General features: G+C 35.6%; 1 protein-coding gene across 6 annotated transcripts in view; it reads left to right on the top strand.

Annotated features, from left to right (window-relative positions):
- Positions 1 to 8,340, top strand: part of LOC133522438 (protein nervous wreck) — an 81,998-nt gene extending 73,658 nt beyond the window's left edge. For 4 of the 6 annotated variants that reach the window (XM_061857892.1, XM_061857828.1, XM_061858031.1 and 1 more), the window contains exons 17-19: positions 1,721 to 1,945; positions 3,191 to 3,222; positions 7,614 to 8,340. In XM_061857892.1, the coding sequence (XP_061713876.1) occupies positions 1,721 to 1,945; positions 3,191 to 3,222; positions 7,614 to 8,015 (659 nt within the window). In that variant the 3' untranslated portion in view covers positions 8,016 to 8,340. The remainder of the gene's footprint in view (positions 1 to 1,720; positions 1,946 to 3,190; positions 3,223 to 7,613) is intronic. The other 2 variants (XM_061858109.1, XM_061858185.1) reach the window with 2 other exon arrangements.
- Positions 8,341 to 12,281: the final 3,941 nt, after the last annotated feature.

Raw genomic sequence — 12,281 nt, 5'->3', positions numbered from 1 at the left:
GCTATTCCTGTACCTTACAGATTATCAACAATAGAAAACAAAATAAAAAAATACACCGAAAAATTGGCATCTCACGTTGTAAAACTATTTATGATATTTCTAAATTAAATTAAATGTTTTATACTAAAACAAACATTTACTAGCTATTTTGGATTCAAAATGTGTAATGTACTAAAATTACTTTTCAATATCAAATTATAAATACAACAAAATACTATTAATGATGTATGCTGTACCTCTCTAGGTGTCACACACTACCCTTATCTTCACTTCAACTTATTGTATACACTCTTCTCCAAATGCTGTCCGTCGTCATGTTAATTATATGTGGTGTTTAGGTGTATGTACTGAATGCAATAAGTGTCCGATCTTCCGATATCACTTGTGTATTCAAATGTATATTTTAAAATAATTTATTTTAGAAGTTAAATCGATAAATAGAAAAAAAATTAGAAAAATGTAAAGAAATTGTTCGTTTTGGTATCCATCGATTTACATGTAGCTGCGAGACCTCCAGTATGCATACAGGTAGGTATTACAATAATGATTTTTCGATCAATTTCACTGCTTATTAGAATGAAAATCAATTTGATAATGATGAGAAGAAAATCTCACTATTATTTTACGAACATGCAATAAGAATCGCCATTAATAGTGAGCCGCTGTCACTGTTTTGTGTCACATGTAATACGAGTATTTTATGTACAGTTTAGCTTACATTTCTGTATAATTCATTTATATACCTTTATTACAAAGGCGGTCCAATGTATTTAAATGTGATTGGCACCTTTGTAGGCACGCGGAACGGGATTTTTGATTAGTTTTTTACCATGTTGCGTATCTACACTGGTAACACGTAAAATACTTTATTAATTTTAGTTTGTAACATTGTATTTTTTTGTATTTTACGAAACCGCTGAGTGATCTGTATTTTTTCTGATGAAAAGTACGGTTACAGGCGATTTGAAACAATAAAATTATATAATCCACAAACGTAAACAAGTAATGGAACTAGCAGCAGAGACGGTCGTAATCGTAACAAAAACAGCATTATTTATTCACAATTCAATTTCTCTCGGCTACGTCAACTTCACAAAAGTTGTAATAAAATCTGTAACTAGATAAAACCTTGCAGCGGAGCGTCAAAGGTTTTAAAAGCATTATGGCTCGTGCACTCACGATCATATAATTGCATTTACTTAGGTACCTTTAAAAGAGGTCACTAGGAGGCTATCGCTTTATATAATACAATTCTGACCTCTTTATATATGGCTGTGACCGCCTCTTTATTGTTTCCGGTGCGTTATCGATCTTAGGCTTGCAATGTTCTAGACAGGCGGATAATTTTATTATATTTTTGACATGGAAGAATGCATTTATGTAGGTATGTAAATACATATGCATAAATGCATCCTAATAGAACGAGGTTTTTCAACGAACAGCCCGAAATACTGACTAACTTACCTGTCATCATCATAGTAGCGTGACGGTGAACAGCTTCTTTTCGCTAAAATTCGGAATCCTCTATGATTTATGTACTTACATTATATTAAGAATATTGTCGAGCGGACATAGAAATCGATTGATATTTGATAGGCAGCTTTTAAATTGGACATTTTGACCGTCCCGGTAAACAAAAACCTCATCAACTAGCGGGGTTAATATTGACGATAACGTGGAGCGGCTGCTCTCATTGTATGCCTGCCCCGGACGCTGCCAGTGATCCTCGGAGACAACAACAATGGGAAAGACGCCCCGCCGCCCGCGGCGCCGCCGCCGCCGCCGCCCGCCGACGCCGGCGATGACATCGACCTCGGCGACTCTATGGACAGTCAGCCCGACTTCAGCTTTAACCTGGAGCTGACTAAGAACCAAGTTGAGCAATACGGGAGCCAGTTTGAAGGCCAGGAGGCGAGCGACGTCGCGCCTGCTGTTACTATCGTCGGTAAGTTTTGGACCGAAGTCTGCATGAAAGGTGTTGATCAGAAAATATAAACTATTGGTCAGTTTTAAAGTTAGCTTCCAATTTCATAAATAACAAGCTACAGCAGGCTGTTCATTGTAGAAAGTTGTTAAACTTGGAAAAGTGTTATGTCACTTTCAGTCTAGATTCAACATAGCAATCTATAGAAATTGTTTAGATTCTTGCCAGCGCACATCCGAGTTTCGTAAAAAAAGACATAAATATCTATGTGCATTAGTAAGGTGCTCTAATTTATTAATTCCTGACAAAAATATTTAAGTCAAATGCCGTAATGAAAGAAATTTAAATGTATACAATAAATAAACATTATGGGACAAATAACAAATACCAACCTAATCCCACATTAAGGTTAATAAGGTTAGTGTTGTCAATATGTGTACATGATAAATTCGTAAATACTTACAGTAAAATTTTACATATTCGTATACATTTGTGTTTTGTGAATAGGAGGATTGATTTTGGAGTTTAGGGAATTTGGTAAAACCGTGGAAGTTTAACTCAGAAAAAATATAAAATAATTAAAAAATATAAACAGGTCAATTTCTTTTTATTTATGGTCAAATTTGATTTCGAAAATCATTTAGTCCAATTCGACTTGATTTTAAGTCAATACAATTTACAGTGGAGGCAATACATGCACATACAAGCCTTTTTCAATATTTTGTTGCTCATATTGTTACACGGATGGAGAAATGATATAGTTTAAGACAAAGATAAATAATTATATAAGGTAAATAACGTAAATCGAATTCGATGGAATTTAATAGTGGTTATTATTCTTTACGGGTTCAGTTCAGTGTTTGACAAAAACCTGTATAGGTAGTAACGTATTTGGACTACATAATTCCCTTATGAATATTGTTAGAGTTTTACTACTCTTTTCAGTAGGTACCATTGTCATTAAAGCGAGAAACTACTAGAGGGAACAGCATGAAACTAAAGTAAATGAGTCCCCAAAGTAATACAAAAGCACTCCCGATTCGCTTTTGTCATTACCTACAAATGTATGAAATCATAAGTAATTTACCAAAATGGATATTGCATGTACCCATGTTATCATTAAAAAATTGATTAGGACTTTCTTATTAATTATTATATTTGTAAAGACATTTGTATAGATCGTATTTGTTTTTATCACGATTCATGTTTAGATACCATCTCATACTGTATAAAGTTTAATCGTTTTGACTTTTTTTCATGCATCAGTCGATGAGGTTGTCGCTGAAAATTGGAGCGAGGTTTGACCCCACACAGACAATTCTACATTCACTTTGTGTTGTGAATAGGTGTGCTTCGTGAACACTGCTACGTACAGGATGGGGCATAGATGTGTAAATGTGACTAAGTATATCGTTTATTGAGAGGTACAACTCATAAAGTTGCAGTTGCAGAAAGGCACTGAAAGCAATATAGTTAGTACCTCCATTTATCACGTTTCGACGCGAGATAGGTAAAAAAAAATAGATATACCTAATACCCATACGTACAATAGAACCACATAAAGTAGATCATATATATCAATGTTGTCTTTAATGTGTAGCAGGTTCATATATTTCATAATTATCCCCTTTCATGCTACATAATTTTACTTATTAGGTAATTTGCGGTGACTTCTGCAGATTACATGCTGCAAAAAAAGATCTAACAAAATATTAAAGTATACTTTTAGATATACAACGTCACCAGCCACTGAAATTACACGTTGTATAAGTCATAAAAATTGACTCAACTGATTGATATCAATATCAGCCAGCCAAAATGTATGGGAGATTCAATTTTTTTTTCGTGATTTCGGGGTTGTCCCAAAGTAAATGTTGCTCAGTATGTACCTACCCCACTTTCAGTGGCCGGTGTAACACGTTATATGTGTCATGCATTTTTATTAAGACTAAGTTCCATTGGGTTGTAGGTTAATACTGATCTTTAGTTAGGTAGCAGTAATGACAAATTGTTGAGTTAAAGATTGATAGAGACACATATAAGATGTGTTACTCGTACATTACCGTACGTACGATATTTGAAAAAAGTATTTATAACATATAAAATCCAGATGCTTAGGTGTATAGGCTTAGGTGTTACCTCTTAATATCCGACACAACGAGCCGCAGAAGGCCCTCAAAAGCGCGACATATAACCTCTTTATAAATAAAAACTAAATCCATAACACATATTTCATTTTTAATTTTTTTAGATAAAGATAAGCTGGATCAAAAGATACACTAAAAATAATTTTGTATTGCCAGCATATCGAGACCATTGCAGATCTCATATTGATTCAGCTAATCTTAATTGAACTTAGGATTATTATAGATATTTAATTGAAGTTCTAGCTAAGCCCCATCCTGTATTATGTACTATATTATTAATACTGTGTCACAGTAAGACTTTACGCTATCGTGCTTATACCTTTAGGATTTGAGCGAGACAAGAACCACAATGCGGTGATATTGACGATCGCAAACAGTGCCTATATTCAAGCTGCGCCTTTAACCGGTGTCGCTACATTTCAGGTCAGCAGACCCGTGTTAAATGGAGACTAAATTTGATTCCGCTGTTTTAGCAAAATCTGTTCTGTCTCAAGGACACATGGTCGAAATTACAACGCGAAATAGATTCAGAAACGGCGGGTTTAAGGGGCTTATGTACTTAAGCACTGTCGCGTCTTACTGTGACCGCTACGCCAAACATGCTTCTAGCTCTGAATTTACTCCGCTTTATTTGAGCTTTGCTTTGCAGGTGCTACTTTAGCTATTATATTATGGATAATAATTTTAAGACGGTTACAGAAGAACACACTAACGAAACACGACACAAGTAGGTAAAAGGTTCCCCAGAAATCCAGGAACTCACTGCATGTACCAATGCATGATTACATTTTGCATGTAAGATACTTATACTCGTACATACCTACAGAATATAAATCCAAAACTTCGGATTTGTTTGAGATACCTAAACTAATTGGTCAGTTTTCTTTCCCGCAAAAGCACATGCTACAAAAATCTGTATCAAAAAGATATACTGCAAAGAACACAGGTTAGTTCAAACGTTTACTCGAGCGGCTTAGAAATCTGCGAAAAGAAAAGAACGACCTAAAATCTCCGTAAGTTCAATCCCTTTAATATTTCAAACGGTTTACTTTTGCAGACCACAGATCAAAGCAAATACTTATCAGGCCAATTCGAGTTTTAGTTATTAGATATGATACTGATATCATAGTGATCTGCCAGTATCAAAAGTGACGATTTTGGTTGAAGAAATGTCACTTTGGACACTGACAGATCAGTCTCATATCAGTATCATATTGGAAAGAGATCTAATAAGTAATAATTAAAACTAGGATTGGCCTGTTTGTTTAATAAGAAATAAACGCATAGGTACAACATATACTTAAATCTGGTTTTTATTCTAATTCACCTTTTGTTTGGCGGATAGGGCGAAATAATATACCTACCTAGTTTCTGTACAGTTACGTCTAAAAATATCGATACGGGAAAAGTGCCAAAAATATGTATACACAACCTTATTGCTCATATATTAAGGTAGTTTATGTACATATTTTTGGCATTTTGTCCGTATCGATATTTTTAGACAACAAATTTCCCAAGAATTTCGGAAGACTGCGCAGTGTCAACCCTTCTTTCTGTCTCTACGTACTCTTGCAAGAGTTGCAAGAGACCAACATGCCAATCGTTAACGCTCCGTAGCGAACGGAATGCAACTGTCACTGTCGCACTAATATGGAAGAGTGATAGAGAGAGATGACTACGGTACACTATGGAGCGTTAACGATTGGAAGGCTGCTTATTTAGCCCTTTTCAAATACTATGTCCACTCCTCTACCTGCTTCCTATAAACATGTGCTCCAATTTTCCGGTCCGTTGAACGAAAATTAACAAAGAATTATTTATTTATGTATAATTTTCAGTCCGTTGTACGAAATGTATTGGAAACAACGAGCTCAACGAGGGGGGTGGGGTTAGGGTCGGCAACGCGCATGTAACTCCTCTGGAGTTGCAGGTGTACATAGGCTACGGAGACTGCTTACCATCAGGCAGGCCGTATGCTTGTTTGCCACCGACGTAGTAAAAAAAAAAAAAAACGCGACTGAACTATGAATTTTTATCTACTTCTGATCACTTCCTAGGCAAAAAGATCCATTTTGAAAATATTATAAATAATAAAACATTAAACATACCTAACTATCAATTATCAGTAAAATCGACAATGAAATAATCATAAAATCTTTAGATGTACTTATTGAAAATAAATTAAATTAAAATGTACTTATGTGCCAATTTATGATGATTGTACGAAAATAATAAGTCCAATATATGTTTTTAGGGTTCTATGGAAGCCTTTATTTCCAAACCTAATATAATGTGAGAGTCAGAATGGCGGGTGTACCTAAATAAAAATAAATGAAAAGCATACCATATTTTTGTACCTAATTTGTACTATTTAGTACCTCCGTTAAAAAAAATTGTACCTCACGGTACATAAAGTTATCATCAAAAAACAGTACACCCGCCATCCTGACAGTCAGTATGGCGGGTGTACTTTATTACGCTATGTTCCCTTGGTTATTGATAAATTCTATAAAAGCCATTTTTTTTTTCCTTTTTTATACCTACATATTCAATTATAATATGAGGCATTTTATTTGTGGTTTCCTAGTTTTACTCATTTTATATTTTGCTTGCTATTACAATTTTGCAGACGTTATAATTTATAAAGTTGTCGATCTAATTTTTAAGAAAAAACGCTAAGGTACAATTATTTTTATTACGCCAGGAATTAATACCTTTAATGTTTAATCTGTTAAGTTCAAATAACTCGGAAACTCATGTCTTAAAAATGATTTTTCTTAGGAAGAGATCTTTGAATTGGCGCCTAGCCTTTTTTAAGACATGATTTTCTGAGTTATTGGAACTTAACTGACTAAACATTAAAGGTACTTATTCCTGGAGTAATAAAAATAATTGTACCTTATCTTTTTTACTTCAAAATGAGTTCGATAACTTGAAAAATTATAACGCCTGCAAAAGTGCAATAGTAAGAAAAATATAAATGAGTAAAACTTGTAAACCACAAATAAAATGGCTCATATTATAATTGAATATGAAGGTATAAAAAAGGTACTAAAATTTGGCTTTTATAGAATTTATCAATAACCACAGGAATATAGCGTTATAAAGTACACCCGCCATTCTGACTGTCAGGATAGCGGGTGTACTGTTTTTTGGTGATAACTTTAAGTACCGTGAGGTACATTTTTTTTTAAAGGAGGTACTAAATAGTACAAATTAGGTACAAAAATATGGTATGGTTTTCATTTAATTTTATTTAGGTACACCCGCCATTCTGACTCTTACAATATAATATGCACTTATGTTACGATAAAATGTTAAAACCAGGTGTCAAGTTGCGAAAATGGGGTACAGCCAAACTGAAATAGAAGCGTCTCATTATTAAGCAACACAGCTCAACATGGTTGGTTATAATAGTTCAATAATTCGGTTGCTTCAGAGCGCTTTAGGTAATCTAGATATGGTCACTCACTGCACTATCACTGCACGTATTTAGATCAATACACTTTCCAAGCGACATTCTAAGAGCATATCATGTTTAGGACGAGGAGGAGCCGGCGCCGCCGCCGTCGAAGCCTGTGCCGCCCAAAGTTGAGCTCCCGGACGACGGGGGGCTCGGCGTGGCGCAGATCGTGATCACCGCCGCCACGCCCATGGTGGAGGAACCCGAGCAGCCCTTCCCTCCGCCGGAACCCGAGCCTGAGCCCGAGGAGGACGAGTCATCCATCTCCGAGCAGACCGCCGTCTGCGTACCCGACCAGGCCGAGGCCCCGCCCGCCAACAGCTCGACGGCCTCGGAAGGCGAGTCCACCGGCGCCTCCGGGCCCCCAACCGCGCCACAGTCTCCGCCCGCGGCGCCGCGCGCCGGCCGCGCTTCTATACCTGACGAGCTCGAGCCAGCCCAACTTGCTAGGCTCACTGACTTGAAGGAATCCAACGCTTAAACTTGCGACTGTATCTATTTCTTTCTCTACGGAAGAACCGTTTTTCACTCTCTCGATTCAGTAACATCGTGGCTATCACACCGGTTAGAATAAAACACTAACTCGCTCAGTAACTCGGTATACGAAGTAGATGTTACTTTAAAATTTCATCATTTTTAATTGATACTTGCTCTGGCCGCATAGAGAAAGAGTACTATAACGTACAGAAAATATAGCGATAGCGGTGAGTATCACATTTTTTTTACAAAATATAAATTATAAGAGTTCAAGAAGCAATAACAAATAACCATCATTATCTGAACAACTATATTTATAGTATATTTGAATATTTTATTATTAATAGTAGACCGAGTTTTGCGAGCGAGTGTCTAACGGTTCGGATAGGCCGGTGCTCGGCTGGATGGATCCGTTGAATGTCGACCCGGTCAGTGGAGCTGTAAATACGTACTTATTATATACTGGTTACTGCTAGGTGTAATAGCACGATCTAGTACCTGCTGACTAGGGGTATGAGAACATCGCGAACTGGCCAACGATCCTTTTTATTATAAATGGATCACCATTGTTAAATACTTACAATATAAGTTTCTTTTAAACGCGCATTCTTAGGTGCCTCAAGACTGTATAGGAAGTGGTATACTTTAAAAACTGTAATCATATTATATCTTGCGTCCATATGACGTCTTGTTACAACGAAATAGTCGGATGGTTATTATCTTATATTTATCACATGCATATACATTCTTATCTGTGTTGAACGTGAGAGATGCTGTTACTCTTTATGTACTCGAATCTGGTAACCAAACATCGCTGCCAGCTCGCTAGAGTGGGGCAAATAATATAATACGAGCAGTATGTGGTCCAGAAAAATTCAGTGCTCACAGCATTACATTTATACGAAGACTTCTTTTAACATCTAGCCATACTCTGCGAGTTGAATATTCAGTTATTTAAATATATATATATATACCTAACCAATAACTGAATATATAGAAGAATAAAAAGATATCACAATTTTACCTGCCTCTTTGTCGGACGACAAAAACGTTATCGCATAAAAATTGTTGGAGGGTTTTTGGTCTTCGTATTGAACGATGGTCCTGCATATCGCCACGCCTATAGCGATGTTTATTGTAACTGTTTCCAATGTAGATAATTATGTACGAGTAACCTAATGAAGATTTTATAATACATGAGAAATTACTTTACTAAAAATCCAGATATATATCAAAATAAATTTATCATTTACAAATAATTTTTTTGTTCCAAAGGGCTTGAAATACTTGTATAGATTATTTAACTAAACGTTTCAAAGTTTATGAAAAATTATAGAAAATATGTCTTCTGAGACTTTACATTTCCAACTAGAGCAAATTCTGACTTTTACATATTAAATGATGAACAAATCAGTATCCTTTTAAATGTAGATAGGCAAATATTTTTTATTTATTTAATACTAACTTATGCTTCTAATACATAATAACACATGCTTGTGATTTACTTTATTTGCTTGCTTGAGTCATAAATGCACTTGTCGATAAATGAAGTACAAATACAATTCCAGTCATTTGATGACATTTAACTATGTTAAACCCAGAAATTGCAAAATGTTATATTCAATACAACATTTCCCCATTTTGCAAAAAATAATGATATCCCTTTAAGCCAAGCTGATGAATATTGCGAATGGTAAAGTATGTAGTTAAAAATATCCCGTGCAACATGTAGCTACGCTTGAAGTTTGCCCAAACCTTAGTGCTTGGGTTTGTACACAAAATTATTTTTACTAACAGTTTCGACTCCCGCGTCCTCGATCACAATCGGCAAAAGTTTTTTATCAAAGTATTAAGAAGTTTGATTAACTTTTACTTCTATAGGTAGCCTTTTTATTTAACGTCAGATGACCCCGTAATCTATTTGAATAGATTGTAACCTTATAATCACTATAGTCACTAATATTTTAATTAACTAAAGTAATGTTTATAGAGATTTATATATTTGTTGGCCAGCTCGCGATCGCAAGATTAAATCTCTAGACTTGTTCAGTCAACCTACATCTATATTCGACAAGCTTGTGTTGGCGTAGTTTGCTATCGTATTTCGCACCATGTGCACGTCGAATAGAGACACGAGGTTGGCTGAATGTGAGTCCAGCGATTGAGCGTAGGTTTAGGAACAACATACAGGGTGTTACTACCTTCTCTTTTCTGGGACCGATATATTTTTCATTGGAGAGATGGATTCGCAAACTCAGACTCTTTAGCCTATTTTCCATACAAAAATTGTAACGACTCGATGATACCGAGTTGGCTGATAATCGATTTCACGCAAGTTATCGATACTACTCTTGCTCTTGGAATTCTTGTAGGCCATGAGATGCCAAATGGCAATATCAATCGTTTAATTTGGGTAATACAATGTACCCTTTAGATTATCTATGTTGCCCCAGTTAAATGTCCTTGTAATTACGAGCCGCCTCTCTTAATGCATAAAATGTCTTATATAAGTTAAGTTTTCACATTATTTGTTGAATTAAAAACCGAGAAAATACAAAAAAAGCGTTGTAACCGTTATGATTGTTAGCTGCACCAGGCGTCCCCAGTTACGTCAAAACATTTGGGTTTGTGACCCGCCAGAAATTCATAAGACGATAAAGTTCAATTACCCATATTATTATCGTATCATATAGTTATATATATATATATATCTTTCACTAAGGCGATAAAACTGCAAACAGTGATACTAATAAATAAAATCACTAATATGCTCAATGTTACTCAAAAGACAATTTAATAAAGGCAGTTCACAAACCAAACTGTTTCTGTTTCTAGTAGGTAATATGATCCCAGTAACGTAAATGTAATAATCACCACACGCACACGACCGTGTTTGCTAGAAGTTACGATTGGTGCCATTTATTCTGTATGACATTATTATGTTTGTATAGCAAAGGTTTCACCGCCTAGATCCGTGGAAATTATGAGCTGTGTTGTTTGTATTTCTAGTTTTAATATAGACTAGTGCCGTTCGCGAGAAGCCACGCCACATACATTTACTTATTGAATTTAGACAATAAACACCCGTCAACACAATTCCACAGATAGTATAACTGTCGGCCCGATTCGAAATTTAAGATACGTCAAATACGATATGAATGACGTTTCTGTTTGAAGGAACATCATCCATTATCTAGATACATATGATATCATGTCATTATCTAGATACGATATGGATTGGATATGTCAATGTCACTTTTAACAGTTCCTTCAAACAGAAACGTCATCCATGTCGTATCTAATATTTGACGCACCTTAAATTTCGAATCGGGCCGACATAACTTACTTTATTAAGTTAAGTAATATTTCATGGCGGCGGCGGCACGGCACGTCTTTTATATACGAGTAGCGATCGGAGGTTAACCGTAATGGGCCCTGTTTTAGAAACGGTTAATTAGGCATTATATCACATGAATGAAGTATAAAACGTATTATTCCAAAACACGTGTCGTTTTTTTAACAGTTCACGAAGCCGATAGTTCTAGGATTCATTAGTGTTGTGCAATAGTGAATCCTAGAAGCATTATGGTAAGCGTCCGTGTGTCATGCTGCATATTATAAAATTACGGCGTCAATTTTATTGGACGATAAATAGTAATTTTTCAGATAGTCAGTAATTGTACTGATAAACGAAATTAGGCAACTCAATACTTAATACAGTCAAGATGATTTTAGAGATCAAGAAAGAGTTAAAGATTAGGGCCTACTGATTTATAAGTATATATATATTTATATACGGTTTGTACTCGTAATGCATTTTAAAATTTGACTATACCTGGGTGCGTAGCTAAGACGCCAATCGTTTACGCAACCGTCTTTGTCGCACTAATATGAAAGAGTGGTAGAGAGATATGACCGTATCATTTGCTACGGAGCGAACGATTCGCATCTTGGCTAAGCACCCTAATACGAAGCATTTATCAACTTATTAGGTATTGAGTTGGCTCTCAACTTGTCTTCGGTTGTGAAACTTACGTACTAAATAGCATTGAAGTGACGTTTTTTCGAACAGTTGTAAATGTTATTTAAATGGTGCGGTGCATGTGCTGTGGCTGCTGACTGGACTTTACCTTTTAACCGCCAATGTGTTATGATGCTTGTTTCGTTAAGTATAACAAAAGTTTAATGATAAAGTAAGTAGAGTAAATTACAATATAATCTTGACAGTCAAAAGTCAAAGACAGACGTCAGATTAAATGTTAAAATTACT

This window comes from Cydia pomonella, chromosome 1 (genome assembly GCF_033807575.1).
Source record: "Cydia pomonella isolate Wapato2018A chromosome 1, ilCydPomo1, whole genome shotgun sequence".
Taxonomy (NCBI): Eukaryota; Metazoa; Arthropoda; class Insecta; order Lepidoptera; family Tortricidae; genus Cydia; species Cydia pomonella.
This window is presented reverse-complemented; position numbering and strand designations above follow the sequence as displayed.